Raw genomic sequence first — 17,759 nt, forward strand, 5'->3', positions numbered from 1 at the left:
CACAGATATCTGATAATTTAGGGGGTGCACCCCTTTTGAAGATAATTTAGGGGGTGCTCATCACGAAAAACCAAAGAAGCCTTACAAAGATGGTGGTGCGCCATCTTGATCAGTCCTCATTCAGCTCGCTGGAGTCTCGAACCACCATTATTTTTGGCCCACTCAACAATGCTTCGTCTTGGAACAGGCCACAACGGTTGAATGATAAAAAAAATTCTTCACGTTCCTTACTTCTATCATCGATTGCCTGATCATCATACCTCCGAATCACTGGAGACATTGCGATGCTTATAAACACCCGGAGACACCAGCGTCCGGAGCTTTATTTCATTTCCACACATGCCATTATCTCTAAAATCTCTTAATCTGAGCCGAACTTCAAAATATAAACTTCTTTCTTGACTTCAGGAGTAGTTCTGAGAGCTATTCAGCAGTTCTGACTGCTAAAAAAAAGTGTTTATTTATCGAATTCAGACAACGCTTGACATTTCGGGTGTCCCTCGGTGCATGATGTTTATATAAAGGATCGGCGATCACTATAATCAATTGCCAAGCCAGGCGTTCCTTATCAACCCTTTTGATGGACTGCTTGCTTGAGTGGTGAAGCCAATTGGTGAGTGGTCTTAAAGCTTCGATAGCGGGACGGCAGTTTGGTTCTCCATGGGGACATTTCCGGAGAAAGGAAGGCAAAATAAACTAGAAGGGCACTCGGTGGAGCGCGTTGTACCTCCACAACGTAATGCCTGATCCATGAGAACATATTGGGCCCAATACATTTTTGAAATATCATTCTATACAGTGCTATATCGTTTTTGGTCCTATTTCTCAATGGTGAAGAATCACTTTTAAAATTCTAGTTGTTGGATCCTGATCCGGATCTTCACCAAAATATAATTAGTTCGTTCGCGTCACACACCCAACCTAACCACCAAATTTAATTTGAGAGAGAGAGAGAGAGAGAGAGAGAGAGAGAGAGAGAGAGAGAGAGAGAGAGAGAGAGAGAGAGAGAGAGAGAGAGAGAGAGAGAGAGAGAGAGAGAGAGAGAGAGAGAGAGATTAACCTCCTTTACCTTCGGTGGCGGAGGTAATTCGGTGATTACAATGAGTAAATAAAAAATGTTTTAGTTGCTACAAAGCAATGAATCTCCACATCACGGAAGGACAGCCGAGAGGTATGCTCGAAGCTGTCCAGCCTGGGTTCGAATCTCGACCCAGCTATAAACTGTCATCCCCGTGTTTCACAGGCAGGGTGAATCATGAATGTGCGTGCCATCTCTCGAATGGACGTTAAACTGGACGTCACTTCTGCCAGAATTCTCACTCTCCTCTCCCCTCCCACATCTCCGCCTCTGTTAAGGAAACTGTTACGGACTGATGGATTCGTTTTGAATTTATAACTGCTTCCCCATAGTGTATCATATATGCATCAGATTCAGAGTGAGCCGAGCGGAGGGGTGCAAAAATCCCTGCATGTGTGAGCATTCATGCAGGCAGGCAGGCCTTTGCCACGTACATAGCGTTGGTTTTAAATGCTCCCACTTGGTTTCCCTCCCAATTCCCTCCTCTCATGCTGCCTCCCCCTGTAACGCTGTCTCCCCCAACCCTCACACTGCCTTCTGCCCCCTTACACAGCTTCCCCCTGCTCATGCTTCCTTCCCTCCTCACGCTTCCTCTCCCCACCCCTCACACTACCTTCCCTCCCCTTCCACACTGCCTTCCGCCCCCCCCCGCTGCCTCCCCATTCCCTCCCCCCATTCTCAATCATTCTGATTGACTGAAAATGCCCTTCCTTTCCTTCCCTCATGTTTATCTCCTCCCAAAGCCTCTCCACTCCTCCACAGCCCTCTCTGGGCAGTGGTCGGGCATTGTATGACCCATTTGAATGTGCTGTTTTAACGTACCCAATTTCGTTCAATCCTGCACCCATCCTGCTTTCCATCAAGTCCACCTATCGAATGCATGTCCAGAACACCACCTTCCCCACCCACTATCCCTCTCTCCTCCATCCTCCTCACTCCCTCCTGGAGTGTATATCGACGTGTGGTGAGGCCTCAATCACCCCCCCCCAACCTTCCTCGCTCTCCACCCTCCCTTCCTTGCTGTCCTCCCATTCTTCACTCGCCCCCACTTCCTAGCTCCCCTTTCCTCGCTCCCCCAACCTTCCTCACTCCCTCTCCTCCCAAGTCTTAATATTCCAATCAGCGAAGCGACGGGTTGTATTTGCTATTATAATATAATTTAAAGGATTGCTGCAAATGATGTTAATTTCACAAAATCCTATTATCAACTTCATTTAAATTGAAAACCACAAAACATTGTTCCCTCACCTAAAGCAAGAACCTTAACCTGGAAGCAATAGAATGGTTTCCCAACCACATGGATCATCAGCTGGGCACCGTTCTTCCTCGAGGTTTCGATCCTTTCAGCTGAGAACCTCTCCAAACGGCAGATCCACAAACTCGGGTCACAGATTCACAACCTCAGTTGCGTCCAGGCAATCAGTCAAGCCCATCAATGCAACATCGCTAATCAGTCTCTACTCGCTGGAGGATTCAAGGTGTACACTGCCTGCTCCTGCTAGAAACCGAAACCTACATGGGTTTTTATGAAGGTTAGGGGTCCAGAAAAAAATGGCGAATACACAAATTTACCTCTTTAAATGTAATGTTAAAATTATTCCTGATCAAACTTCCTGATGCTTTAATGTTAGCATCACACACACACACACACACACACACACACACACACACACACACACACACACACACACACACACACACACACACACACACACACACACACACACACACACACACACACACACACACACACACATTAGAATGAAATTCCCTTTCTTGTAAACAAACACTAATGGCACACTTCTGCTTTGATTAATTAATTTCTAAATAAATAAATTTTAATCCACATTATTTTTTACAAGCAGATACCCATCTGTGACGGGTATGGGGGACAGGACGGATCACAATACTCGGTTATGGTAGTTTCTTTGGATGTTTTGCGCCGCATTCAACAGCTAAGTTCATATTGGTGGCGTGTCTGGGTGCCTATGGTAGCGTATGAGACCGGTCGCTTTAGATTGCTTGCCTTGACACGTCGTGCCGGATGAGTAACACGAATGATTTGACACATTCATCTTTTCTATATTACCTCTATCAACAGATTAACAACATGGCAGGATAAAAGTCGTAAATGCTGAGTTGAACAATTGTCCTGAACTCATGGACTTAGTTAAGAAAAGTACGTCGTCTGGGACCCGGCTGTCGGTTTGCTGCCAAACGCTGCTGATTGTGACGTCATCGATTCCCTCTGAAAATTCTATCTATATTCGATTTTTTGAATCCGCTATCACCTGCCTAAATACATGGAACACATAATGTGAAGATTTCGGAAGTATGAACAGAATATGTTCGGAGAAAAGTGTGTTAGAAGCATACCTGCCAACCTTTTTTGAAGGACAAGCGAGCGGTAGGCTGGCGTCGCACGCGTCCCGAGGGGGGTCTGGGGGCATGTCCCCCGGAAAAAAACAAAAAAAATGAAGCAAAATGGTGCAATCTCCTGCATTTTGAGACCACAGTGAGCTGAAATATATCAACATATTTTTAGAGTGAAAAAGAGAAAACTTAACATGGTTGATCTACTCACCAATCTTAATTTTTCTAAGACATCATGGACATCATAAACTCACTGATACATCTTTATGAATGAAATGACTGGCCACTGATTTCATAACATATTTACAGTTTACCTTAAGCGAAGCCTTGATACGCTTAAACTCTGTTGTCCAACTTGGCTTAAACTTGTTGACCCAGCGTGGGGGTGGTTTTTTCTTTTCTGGTGTTTGCATTGTTGTTGTGCACTGAAGCGATGAGTACCAAAGATCGTAAAGCAGAGCAAGATAGCCCACTTGTGCACAACCACGTTCAATTCGGTGAAGTACGCAACGGAGCAGAACGGCGGCCATTTTAGCAAGCAAGCGAGCTGCTTTCTTGGTTGTAGTTCGACCGCTGTATCAATCGCGGAGTAGGAGGCAGGAGAGGGGCGGGAAAGAGACTAAGGTGATGATACATTAGCCATGTACAAGACAGTTTCTTTTTATCACAAGTGAAATTACACAAAATAAGAAGAGATGAGATAGAAGAAAGGGAGAGAAAGAAAGAAATTAGGACGGAGAAATAGAGAAGAAGAGAAGCTAACAGCTAAAAAAAGAAAAGGCAAATTGAGAGAGGAAAGGATAAAAATCAAAGCCCAGACACACACAGAAAGTATATTATTCTTACCTGGATATATATATATATATATATATATATATATATATATATATATATATATATATATATATATATATATATATATATATATATATATAATCATCATCATCAACAAAAGAAGTCATGCAACATATAGGCTAGTGGCCAAATTAAAAAAAGGGGCCTCAAATTGTGAGAAACCCCTACCCACGGTAGAATAAGTCACAACCTATTTTTTCTTGAAGAGGGATGTTTGGGGAGTTAGAAAATCATGCTTGTGAACCTGAGATCATTGCACATTTTGAAAATCACGTTTACATATGTACCACTGCAGACTGCAAAAATGGATTTAATCGCCACAGACATTGGCTCATATATTTGTTAATACTGGTGCTATAAACACAAATTTGGTACCAAAATGTGCGGAATGATGACATATATATCTGTAAAAACCAATTGTGATGTAACAAAGGCTTTTGTGTGACCTACAGGCAAAAATAGTGGAATTTTACTCAACAAATCAGCTTCGGGTTTACCAATAAATATCAACAAAAACATTAATCACTTCAAAAATATTGGAGTTGCAGTCATACTTGTAACATCAACATAATCCAGGTTTATTTACCCTTTGAAAAATAGATCTAATGATATAATTGCCACTGAAATAATATGTCGCCCCACTAATGCTGACCGATATAAATCCCGAAGCAGATATGCAACATGAAGAATTGACTTAAGATTCTGACACAATTGTGAAAGTGACTTTTATAGACATCATGTTGATATAAGCTATTTCACATATGACGATAATGAATTCATAACATGCACTGTAACTTATGTACATCTATTACATGAAGTTATACATGTAGTACATTTAAAAGTTCAGTCACGCTCTTCATCAGTGCTGTCGTCAAAGACAACAGAATCATCAACATTTGGACAATCATCTGCACTACACAAGCAGAATTCAGTGCAGGTCAGTCCTGCAGAGATACAATGACATGTTCTGCTCTGCCTACAGTCATCATCGGTGCAGCGTAGGTTTTGAAGAACTTTGGGGATGTAAATATCCTCCGAGGCAGCTTGATCAACAGCCACAGACGTGAGGAAACGTCTCACCTCATCATAGGACACACAGTGTCCTAATTCATGAAGCATGTCAATGAGATGCTTGCTTCCCAATTCATGATGCACCTGCAAGGCTAAACCAAGCGTTATTGTGGAGTACACTCGACGGCTCTGTGATATTATATTGTGACAAATGGCGATCGTCCTCAGGTTGTTCTTCATTACACCTTCATCACTACAGCTGGTTACATTCGTGTGTGATTTCTCACTGGTGCACCACTGAATAAAGTCGTATAGTGTATTAGGAACAAATTCTGCACAGTGCTGAATATCTGTTTCCTTGACAGGTGCATACATATTTCCAACAGGCTCGATATCAGCCATGTGCTTCCTCAGGATACCAGCTGCAGCATGCAAAGTATGCATTTCACTGTCTGTGGCTGGTGGTACATCAGACGGGATGTCTTCATATTCTGGTTCATCAGTCATGCTCTCGAGAATCGTGGATTTTCTCAGGGCATCACATAAGGTCACAGAAGAAGAGCATATGATGTCAGTGTGGCCATCAAATGTTACACAGACTATTTGGTCACCATAATATTTAGTTAATCGCACATTCAACTCCCAAGTTTTATACTGTTCTGCATTCGTGGTACCCAGTGAAACCAAATATCCAACGTATTCATCTTTCAGATGAACGAGGGTTGTCACTGTCTTAGTTTTGGAGAACACAGTTTGTTCCAGATAACATTTTAGTTTATCAAAAGCTTCATCATGTAATGTGCCCATTGTTTCCTCTCCTGATTTACGAATTGCAGCAGTGATGTTCCTTTCTCAAATATAGTGTGAATAGCATAACCTGTGGTACTTGGAATCATAGGCGAACAAATCTGGAAAGGCAAGCATGCGCATGTGTATTTCATTGTCTTGTCTTTTGTCAGCTGCTGCCAGAACTTTTTCTCTGGTGGACTGTCCAGTTCCTGGAGATACCGGTGTAAGCTTGTTTCTGGAAGTGTTGGATTTTCCACAAATGAAGCAGTTAGTCCTCATGTCAAACCCAGCTGTTTCATTTCTGCTGATTCTTGTGTGTTCTGTTGCCGCAGACGTGCATGGTTGCTGGTCACTCTCACTGGGGTTGGATGTGGAGATATTTGACTTGCTGGTATACTTGGCCCGACACGATTTGTGGAATGATACTTTCAAATCAAGACTCAATATGTCTTGTTGCAAAGGCCAGATACTTTCATAAACGTCATCTTTTCTGATTTGACTTGCTTTGAAGGTTGCACTCAAACCATTAAATGTTGGGTTCTTTTCAACTTCTTGCTTTTTAGGGTTGAGGGGTTGAAAGCATATGATGCAGTGGTCAGTGTCAATTTTACGATGCTTCACAACACGTGGTTCCAGATCCATAATTGCAGATCAATTGTCAGCACAAGCATCTGAAATGAAATAATTAAAGATAAGTATATATCAGTAGTTTTAGAAAAAGGCAATCAAGCTCAAAATTGATTTTCTGCAATTGGATTTAAAATCATTCTTGTTTGGTTAATGCACATACATGTATTATAAATTAATCAATGTCGGTTACTTTTAGGGGGGGGGGGTGACATATGGTTTCAGTAATAACTATTAATTCAACTGATTTATCTTTATGAGTTATATTTCTAAAAAGGAGAATGATAGAGGGTTATTTTGATGTAATATGTAGTAAGACAACTCAAATAGTTATGAAGAAATTAATTGTTTAGTTGATATTTATTGGTAAACCCGAAGCTGATTTGTTGAGTAAAATTCCACTATTTTTGCCTGTAGGTCACACAAAAGCCTTTGTTACATCACAAATGGTTTTTACAGATAAATATGTCATCATTCCTCACATTTTGGTACCAAAGTTGTGTTTGTAGCACCAGTATTAACAAATATATGAGCCAATATGAGCCAAAATCTGTGGCGATTAAATCCATTTTTGCAGTCTGCAGTGGTACATATGTAAACGTGATTTTCAAAATGTTGTGCAATGATCTCAGGTTCACAAGCATGATTTTCTAACTCCCCAAACATCCCTCTTCAAGAAAAAAAATAGGTTGTGACCTGTTCTACCTTGGGTAGGGGTATGCCACCAAAAACCTCATTTGGCCACAAGCCTAATAATCTGTATGATAAATATCACATTCCAAGAAAGTATCCTTTGAAGTAACTATTTAGGCATGGGGAGAAATCTGGGGAGGGGAGGCAAGGCTCAACCACACACACACACACGCACGCACGCACGCACGCACGCACGCACACACACACTAATGGGTATTGAATGTTCTCCCAAATGCCCCATCAATGGTTGGTGAAGACCTTTTTTTTTGCTTCTCACCTTCGAGTGTCCCCCCCCATCTATTTTTATTTTTGCTTACACATCTTTATGACTCCTTTTTATGCGATTTACGCCAATGCATTCAGCCGTGGCAAAAATGGTTAAATGTATATGTATTATTTATTGCAAAGCGCCTGATTCCAAGTGCTATTCAGATGTAATTTAAGTGTTATCTGTAGTTTTAAATGGTACATTTACATGTACGGTATGTCAAATTTATGAACACTAGTACGGGCCTGTAGGGGCGGGCCCGTAGGTGCGTAAACGATGACTGGATTGGGGCATTATTTCAATTAGATCGGACCAACCATATCATAAATGGCCATAACTTGGGAAACACCTGGGAAACATACTCAGGTCCCCAGCGTCAATCGTGACGTCATATCAAATGAAGAAGAATTGTGACGCCCCCTCTCTCTCGCCCCCCTTGCTCCCCCCTAGTCTCGCTCCTCCTCTCTCCCCCCTCTCTCTCGCCCCCACTCTCACCCCCCTCTCTCGAATTGTGATGCCCCCTCTCTCTCTCACCCCCCTCTCTCCCCCTACTCTATTCCTCCTCTCTCTCCCCCCTCTCTCACCCCTCCTCTCTCGCCCCCACTCCCACCCCCTCTCTCACACCCCTCCTCTCGCCCCCACTCCCACCCCCTCTCTCACACCCCTCTCCCGTCCCCCCTCTCTCTCTCTCATCTCCACTCCCACCTCTCTCTCCCCACTCTCCCTCGCCCCCACTCTCACCCCCTCTCTCGCCCCACTCTCACCCCCTCTCTCGAATTGTGATGCCCCCTCTCTCTCACCCCCTCTCTCGAATTGTGATGCCCCCTCTCTCTCACCCCCTCTCGCCCCCTCTCTCCCCCCTACTCTATTCCTCCTCTCTCTTCCCCCTCTCTCACCCCTAGTCTCGCCCCTCCTCTCTCCCCCTCCTCTCTCGTCCCCACTCCCACCCTCTCTCTCTCACACCCCCTCTCCCGTCCCCCTCTCTCTATCTCTCTCATCCCCACTCCCACCCCCTCTGTCCCCCCTCTCTCGCCCCCTCTCCCCCGAGTCTCGCCCTTCTCTCTCGCCCCCACTCTCATCCCCCCCTCTCCCGTCCCCCTCTCTCGCAGATATTGGTCGACAGATAAATGGCCGTAACTTGGAAACCGCTCGTCCGATTAATATCAAACCTCGAAAAGGCACATCCGCGGGTCCCCAGCAATATTCCTGGCAAGTTTCAATCAGATAGGACCGTCAATCGTGCAAAAAAAACAATAATAATAATAAATACATAAATAAACATTAATTGTGACGTCATTCGTGACGTCATAGCACCGTGTCCTGTCATTGGTCGACAGATAAGTGGCCATAACTTGGGAACCGCTCGTCTGATCAATATCACACCTCGAAAAGGCACATCCGCGGGTCCCCGGCAATATTCCTGGCAAGTTTCAATCCGATCGGACCGGTGGTCGTCCGGTTATTAATAATTTTGGGAAAAATTGGCATGATAAGGTGAGAAGGTGGAACGACACCTTCAGCTGCCATATATACACCTTTTCAACATTGAAAAAGCAGTAAAATGGCCGTAACTTGGGAACCGCTCGTCCGATCGATATCAAACCTCGAAAAGGCACGTCCGCGGGTCTCCGGCAATATTCCTGGCAAGTTTCAATGAGATCGAACCGGCGGTCGTCGAGAAACGGCGGTCGCAGACAGACAGACAGACACACACACAGATTGCTGGAATTATAGATAGATGAATATAATGGTGTAAGAGTTTGCACCTGGCAGTCAACTGAGGTGGAAACTGGGTAATAGCTTTCTGCCATTGACTAGCAAATTGAAGAATAGTTTTGTTCTACTTTGCTTCAAAGTATGACCTTCTTTTCAGCAGACCCAGTGCCAAACACCAAACACCTCGGCACAAAACTTTGAAAAAAAAACTTCACAGCTTGGTCCATGAATCGTGTGTGACCCCTTACTGAAATGAAGGTGCCCACCCTGGGAGGACTCCATTCCAGATTCTGAAACCCACATAAGTAGATACCAACCAGCAACACACACACACACACACACACACACACACACACACACACACACACACACACACACACACACACACACACACACACACACACACACACACACACACACACACACACACACACACACACACACACACACTTAATATGCAATAACCTGTTACAATATCAAAATGATTGCTGTTCACATAAGTATGGAAGAATTTCTATTTAAACTTCATAACTTTTCAATATATTTACAAATGCCTTTGTATTCCAAGTACAGTATTTCTTTCTTTTCCTTTACTAGTCTCCATTTCCCAGTGTCTTCATTTATGCATATGGATTTACTTTACTAGAAAAAAAAAAAGAAAAGTTACGTGTCATTGGCAAATGTACTTTTAAACGCTAACCTGCAATGATTTTTCACACATTTTACAGGTGGGAATGAAACTTACAAGTTACCCACGCTGAACATTGCATCATCTCCTGACAATTAACGAAAAGATAAATTATTTTCAATTATTTGCACTACATCAAGTCGGTATTAGATCAAAATATTAGATGCACAGGTGTCCAGGTATTTAAACATTCCAGTGTTCCTATACCTTTCCCTGTTCTTAGGGAATCTGAAGAAAGACAGATCAGGTCGTTTGGATTGACGGTTTGAGCAGTTTATTGCTGAGCAGTGATTCCGAGATGAGGAACGAGACGCCATTGCTTTGTTGCCTTCTGGAACATGTGTGTTGTGAACAGATTCCGGGTTGTTGGCGAGCGCAGGCTCGCTCTGCCTGCTAAAATGGCCGCCAAGGGCGTCCATTGGATTCCTGGCAATATTCCTGGCAAGTTTCAATCAGATAGGATCGTCAATCGTGCAAAAAAAAATAAAAATAATAATAAATACATAAATAAACATTCATTGTGACGTCATTCGTGACGTCATAGCACCGTGTCCTGTCATTGGTCGACAGATAAGTGGCCATAACTTGGGAACCGCTCATCTGCTCGATATCAAACCTCGAAAAGGTCCACTTCACTGTTTCGCACGAGTGGGCTGTCTTGCTCTGCTTTACGATCTTTGATGAGTCCTCTCTGTTAACTGCAGTCTTTGATCATGAATGGAAAATGGCGCGTTGTCTGGAAATGAATGCCCGCTGTTTCCTGTCGTCCCATTTGATTGGTCATGATTAGTTTGGAAGCAATAACCGATCGCTGACGAGATAACAAATCAAGGTCAGGCACGAGTTTTGTAGAATGTAGAAGCAGCCGCGTGTGATACGATCTTGGCAGTGAGAAACGAACGTAAAACTGAAAAAAACAACTAATTTTTTTTCCAATAACAATTTTCAAATGCGGTTTGTCTGACTAATAAAATCGGTATGTCTGACTAATAAAATCCGTATGTCTGACTCACAAAATCGGTATGTCTGACTCACAAAATCCGTATGTCTGACTAACAAAATCGGTATGTCTGACTAATAAAATCGGTATGTCTGACTAATAAAATCCGTATGTCTGACTAATAAAATCGGTTTGTCTGACTAATAAAATCGGTTTGTCTGACTAATAAAATCGGTTTGTCTGACTAATAAAATCGGTTTGTCTGACTAATAAAATCGGTTTGTCTGACTAATAAAATCGGTATGTCTGACTAACAAAATCGGTATGTCTGACTAATAAAATCGGTATGTCTGACTAACAAAATCGGTATGTCTGACTTATAAAATCGGTATGTCTGACTAACAAAATCGGTATGTCTGACTAATAAAATCGGTATGTCTGACTAACAAAATCGGTATGTCTGACTAATAAAATCGGTATGTCTGACTAACAAAATCGGTATGTCTGACTAACAAAATCGGTATGTCTGACTAACAAAATCGGTGTCTGACTAATAAAATCGGTATGTCTGACTAATAAAATCGGTATGTCTGACTAATAAAATCGGTATGTCTGACTAACAAAATCGGTATGTCTGACTAACAAAATCGGTATGTCTGACTAACAAAATCGGTATGTCTGACTAATAAAATCGGTATGTTTGACTAATAAAATCGGTATGTCTGACTAATAAAATCGGTATGTCTGACTAATAAAATCGGTATGTCTGACTAACAAAATCGGTATGTCTGACTAACAAAATCGGTATGTTTGACTAATAAAATCGGTATGTTTGACTAATAAAATCGGTATGTCTGACTAATAAAATCGGTATGTCTGACTAATAAAATCGGTATGTCTGACTAATAAAATCGGTATGTCTGACTAACAAAATCGGTATGTCTGACTAACAAAATCGGTATGTTTGACTAATAAAATCGGTATGTCTGACTAATAAAATCGGTATGTCTGACTAATAAAATCGGTATGTCTGACTAATAAAATCGGTATGTCTGACTAACAAAATCGGTATGTCTGACTAACAAAATCGGTATGTTTGACTAATAAAATCGGTATGTCTGACTAACAAAATCGGTATGTCTGACTAATAAAATCGGTATGTCTGACTAACAAAATCGGTATGTCTGACTAACAAAATCGGTATGTCTGACTAACAAAATCGGTGTCTGACTAATAAAATCGGTATGTCTGACTAATAAAATCGGTATGTCTGACTAATAAAATCGGTATGTCTGACTAACAAAATCGGTATGTCTGACTAACAAAATCGGTATGTCTGACTAACAAAATCGGTATGTCTGACTAATAAAATCGGTATGTTTGACTAATAAAATCGGTATGTCTGACTAATAAAATCGGTATGTCTGACTAATAAAATCGGTATGTCTGACTAACAAAATCGGTATGTTTGACTAATAAAATCGGTATGTCTGACTAATAAAATCGGTATGTCTGACTAATAAAATCGGTATGTCTGACTAACAAAATCGGTATGTCTGACTAACAAAATCGGTAGGGTACCGCGGGAATCGGTGGGGTCGGCAGGTATGCAGAAGTTCCAGGCTTACGCCCATTATATCATAATTCATATTCCTTCACACAACTTCCAATGTTACGGGAATCTGTTCACACGAAAACCAACCGAACTTAAACAAGAGATTAAAATGACGTCGATAAACATTCTACAAGCCATTCGCCGCGTCTCACCGCATCGAGAGAATATTCTCCTCACAGACGCCCCCAAAACCGCTTCGAACGGGTTTCTCACGAACGCCGATCCCGCCAAAACAGGAAGCTGCGGAGGCTCCTCCCATGGACGGTGAGGGATGGAAGGGGAGAGAGGTGAGGCTTGGGTGACGGGGAGGAGCCTCCTCCAGGGGAGGTTCTATAAAAAGTAAAAACACGGAGTGGAGAACCTCTTACACAGAAGAGGAGAAAGACGGGGAGACTCGCACACTTGGGAATTCGGAGCTTGAGAGGATTTACAGACCCTGTTAGGCTTCTTCTTCTTCTTCGCATTCTCATGAGGGTCCTTTGCGTTATTCTCTCGACCTTCCTTCCTTTTGCCTCGCTCACTCGTTCCCTTTTCTTCCTTTCGGGCTTTGGGACGCTTTTTATTATTATCTTTAGAGCGACTCGATAGCCACGTTCTCTGGCAGCACAACTCTGACCCGAAGCGTTTCTTTCTGTCACTTTCCTTTGTGGTTGATCTGTTCATTTTTCGCCACTATGTTTGCATCAGAATTTGTTCGTTCTTTCCTCCACCTTCCTGTCTCTGTCCTTTCACGATCTTCCCTACTTCTTTGCATTGTGCCCTTTTGCACCTTCACAAACCCACGTCGCTGGACCCTCCATGTCATCGATTTCACAAAAAGGGTTCCGGATGAAGTCAGGACGTGGGAGCCAGAATCAACGATTGACACCGGCCCCACCGGACTGGCGCAAGGTGTGCAGGTGTTCATACTGTCCCCCAACTATCTTTTGGTCATCTCATCTTACTTCACAATCACCTCTCTCTTGTGCCAGCCTACTGTCGAGTGATAAATCACTGTTAAAGGTTCCATAGGTGGATATCTCACGAAGGAGATAATTAAAAGTGGAGTGTCCAGTGTGGCAGACGCTGCTCACTCATGCCGACCTCACACCTGAAACGTTTGCAGGATTTGAGCACGTGCTAATAAAGGGGAAAACCGTCACATTACGCTGGATGAAGTGGTCTCCCAATTGAACGTCAGCCATGGTTCAGCACACCACATCATTCACAACTTGCTGGGGTTCCACAAAGTGTCTGCGAGGTGGGTGCCCAGACAACTCACACCCAAACTGAAAGAACTCCATTTTAAAACTTCCTGTCCCAGTCGTACACCTGCTGCAGCGTTAAACATGCGTCACCAGATTACATCTTCATTCTGCGATGGATTTCACTGGGATTCACACCCCCACTTCCCAAGAAACGGATGACAGAACGTTGTTCTTCCCTGGTGCATGCTTCTAAGGGAGCCACCATCTTGGAACTGCTCTACTGACGTCATACTCCCAATGTTGCCAGATCTAAAACAGGCAAAACACGACTCTAACCCACAGACACAACATATGTCGTCTACAATTACACAAATTACATCCTCGAATTTATATCACCAATTTAAGGTCACTTGTTGACTGGCCCTTGTACATAGTTATAATCAAAAATGACAAATCAATATCAACTAAAGGCAGATGTATGTCTTACAGAGGGCAAATGCAACAGAATACATGAATAATTATGTTTACAATGGAATCCTCTCAACTGCAGCATTTTCACCTGAGTTCAATGAATATTTTGTGAGTAACAAAACAGTATTTATTCATTCACACCGATTACAAATGCTTAAAGAGTAAATCAACTTTGACACCATGAAAAAACTTTAGTACATCCTGGGTGATGAAGGTTGTGGTCAAGTTTCTTCGAAATCGTGTGTAGTTTGAGAGAAGAAAGCAAATACCTATTTTGGGGGTTAACACCCCCACCCCTAAACCCCCTTTCTGATTTTTTTTTTTTTAATGACGTGAACAAAGGCCATCACGGGTGATGAAGGTTCTGGTCAAGTTCCATCGATCAGAGAAGAATATCCAAAGTGTTTACACATACAGAATCGCTGACTGACTGGCGGAGAGCATGATGCCAACACCTCACCTGAACAATTTGCTCCAGCTAAACTAAAAATATTCAGATTATTAAACAAAGTCCTCACTGCAGTCTGTTACCACAGGCTGGTCTATTTAATTAGCTCGTCCCCTGCGGGGTTTTACAATAACGTGTGTGTGTGTGTGTGTGTGTGTGTGTGTGTGTGTGTGTGTGTGTGTGTGTGTGTGTGTGTGTGTGTCTGTCCGGTCCGTAAGTTTTTACCCTCAACAGAGGAGAGGGTATTGCAGTTGGGTTCATTTGTCTGTCTGTTTGCACAGAACATGAGTTTTTCTCTGCAACTGCTCGTCAGATTGAGATGAAATTTTCACCAAAGGAGTGACGACTCATGTAGAATGTTTTAATGATAATTACAACATCGTAGGTCACATGGTATGTCAGCCATGTTGAAAAAAGGAAACATTTTGGACCTCTATCTCTGATACTGCACCAAGGTAAAAATTTAAACTTGGCACGTAGCAAGAACTCCATATGGGGAATGTGATTTTTTTATGATATCAAGGGTGCCTTCACTGGGCGTAGTGGCGTGCGCCTGTAATCCGGCTACTCGGAGGCTTGGGTTGGAGGATTGCTTGAGGACGGGGGCTCTGCACTGGGCAGGGTGGAGAGCAGCCCGGAATCATGGCGAAACCCAAATCCTGATCCCTGTGTCGTAAGAGGCGACCAGGGTTGCGTCAGGAAGGGCATCCGGCGTAAAACATGTGCCAAAACAGTATGCGGATCATAACGGATGATCCGCTATGGCGACCCCTAACGGGAGCAGCCGAAAGACGAACAACAACAACATCAAGGGTGCCTTCGTTATGACATCACAATTGCGTACATAAAACGCTACATCCGATCAGTATGAAATTTTGAGGGTCATCTAGGGATAAATTGGTCTCAGATTCGGCAGCCATATTGTTTATAAAAACCAAAAAAACCTTAAACAATCTACTTTTCTGAAACTGCTGAACAGATCGAAGTGTAGCTTTACAGGTATGACTGCCTATCCATGGGGAACAAAACGGTCACACACATGATGTCATGTCACATGGTTTGGCATCTATATTCGATTTATGGTAAAACCAATTTAAAAAATTTTCTTCTCCAGAACAGCTGGACAGATCAAGGGTAAACTTCACACAAATGTTTGCAAATCCTTGGGGATACCAGGGTATTCATGAATAATTAATTGATAGGTGGTCTGGCAGCCATATTGGATTGAGTGAAAATTAGAAAAAATTATTTCTCTTGAACTGCTTCATCAATCTGTGAAACTTCACAATTATGGTTGTAGTGATAAGGAATTTTTTTATTGTTCTTTTTATTTAAATAAGGCTCATTTGGCTGTGCCTGGATGGGTTTGAAGGTAGAGGAGTAGCAGTTGAAACGCGAGTCCTCTTCAGGTTCCTCCTGATGACTTGATCTTTGCTTTTTGGTTGTTTGGGTTCCTTTTGATTACTCTAATGCAGGACTGTACTTATTTTTTGGTCTTCCATTTGATTTGAATTCAATTTATTTTAATCCCATTCTGAATTCAATTGAATAACAATAAACATCATGGGTCAGGGTCAAGTGTCCGATTAAAGCAGGACGTCTTGGTCCCCGGTCGTCACTGCCAGCAGTTATAAAGTGGCAGTTCTAAGTATGTCTCTAATTATGTAACACCAGTACACAAACACCAAAAAAAACAAGTCCTGGCAAGGGTCTGCAACCTCTGATTGCTCTTTCTCTTGTTTACCATTTGAGCTTTTTCATCAAATTTTCAACAAAGCTTCATTATGAGAATATGGAGAAAAATAATTTGGTCAAAGGCCAGTGTCACAAAATCATCAATTTTTATGTAATTGACCTGAAATTTTAAGAATTTGCATGTTGGGTCACTAAATTAGGTCAACAATCAAAAGCTTGAAGCAGATATACAGCATATATATATATATTTTTTTTTTAATAACAAAAGGTCAAATGTCAAGGTTGCATAAAATCATCAATTTTCATCCAATTGACCTGAAATATAAAGAATTTGCAGATTGAGTCATTGAGTTGGGTCACCAATCAAACGCTAGAAACCGATTGCTTTTTTAGAACAAAAGGTCAGTCACATAAAATCATCAATTTTCATCCAATTGACCTGAAATATAAAGAATTTGCAGATTGAGTCATTGAGTTGGGTCACCAATCAAACGCGAGAAACCGATTGCTTTTTTAGAACAAAAGGTCAGTCACATAAAATCGTCAATTTTCATCCAATTGATCTGAAATAAAAAAAAAATTGCATATTAGGTCACTGAATTGGTTCACTATTCAAAAGCTGGAAGCCAATTTTATTTATTTATTTATTTATTCCGATCAAAAGGTAAAATATCAAGATAACATAAAATAGTCAATTTCCATACAATTGAGCTGAAATTTAAAGAATTTGCAGATTTTCACTGAATTGGGTCAATCAAAAGTTAGAAACCAATTGTTTTTTTCTTAGAACAAAAGGTCAAGGTTACATAAAATTGCCAATTTTCATCTGATTGACCTAAAATTAAAAAAAATAGCATATTGGGTCACTGAATTGGGTCACCAATCAAAAGCTAGAAGCAGATTGTTTTTGGGTTTTTTTTTCGATCAAAAGGTCAAAGTTCGCAGCCTGATGAAGTACTGCTCTCTCCCCTCTGGGCTGGTGCTCCTGCCTCTCACCTTTCTTGGCTCCACGCTGTGAAATCCAAGGCATTTCGGATCATTGGTATCTCCCGCGATGAGGCTGAGTCTTTGGGTCTCTCATTCTCTCATCGCAGGCAAGTCGGTGGTCTTTCTGTCTTCCACCGTCTCCTCTCCGGTCTCACCCCCCCCCCCCACTCTGTCTGCGATATGTCCCCACCATATTTCCGCAGGGTGCTGAAGGTCCGCCAACAACCCCCTTCTGGTAAAACGACCAAAATCACGAATCACTGCCCACCTTCACTCTTTCATTCCTCTTTTTTCCTGCCTTTGGAATAAACTCCCTCA

At 42.2% G+C, this 17,759-nt stretch overlaps 1 protein-coding gene across 1 annotated transcript; it reads right to left on the minus strand.

Moving 5' to 3' along the window:
- Positions 1 to 4,804: 4,804 nt before the first annotated feature.
- LOC147028565 (uncharacterized) lies at positions 4,805 to 13,351 on the minus strand. Its single transcript, XM_085876500.1, has 2 exons — positions 12,806 to 13,351; positions 4,805 to 6,777 (listed from the first exon to the last, which is right to left on the minus strand). The coding sequence occupies exon 2, from the start codon at positions 6,122 to 6,124 to the stop codon at positions 5,150 to 5,152; it is 975 nt and encodes a 324-aa protein (XP_085732626.1). The 5' UTR covers positions 6,125 to 6,777; positions 12,806 to 13,351; the 3' UTR covers positions 4,805 to 5,149.
- Positions 13,352 to 17,759: the final 4,408 nt, after the last annotated feature.

The sequence above is a fragment of the Eptatretus burgeri genome, chromosome 4 (assembly GCF_056783735.1).
Source record: "Eptatretus burgeri isolate ZD-2024b chromosome 4, Ebu_testis_v1, whole genome shotgun sequence".
Lineage (NCBI taxonomy): Eukaryota > Metazoa > Chordata > Myxini > Myxiniformes > Myxinidae > Eptatretus > Eptatretus burgeri.

Coding starts and splice junctions, on each gene's coding strand:
- LOC147028565 (XM_085876500.1), bottom strand. CDS start 6,124: ATGGGCACATTACATGATGAAGCTTTTGATAAACTAAAATGTTATCTG.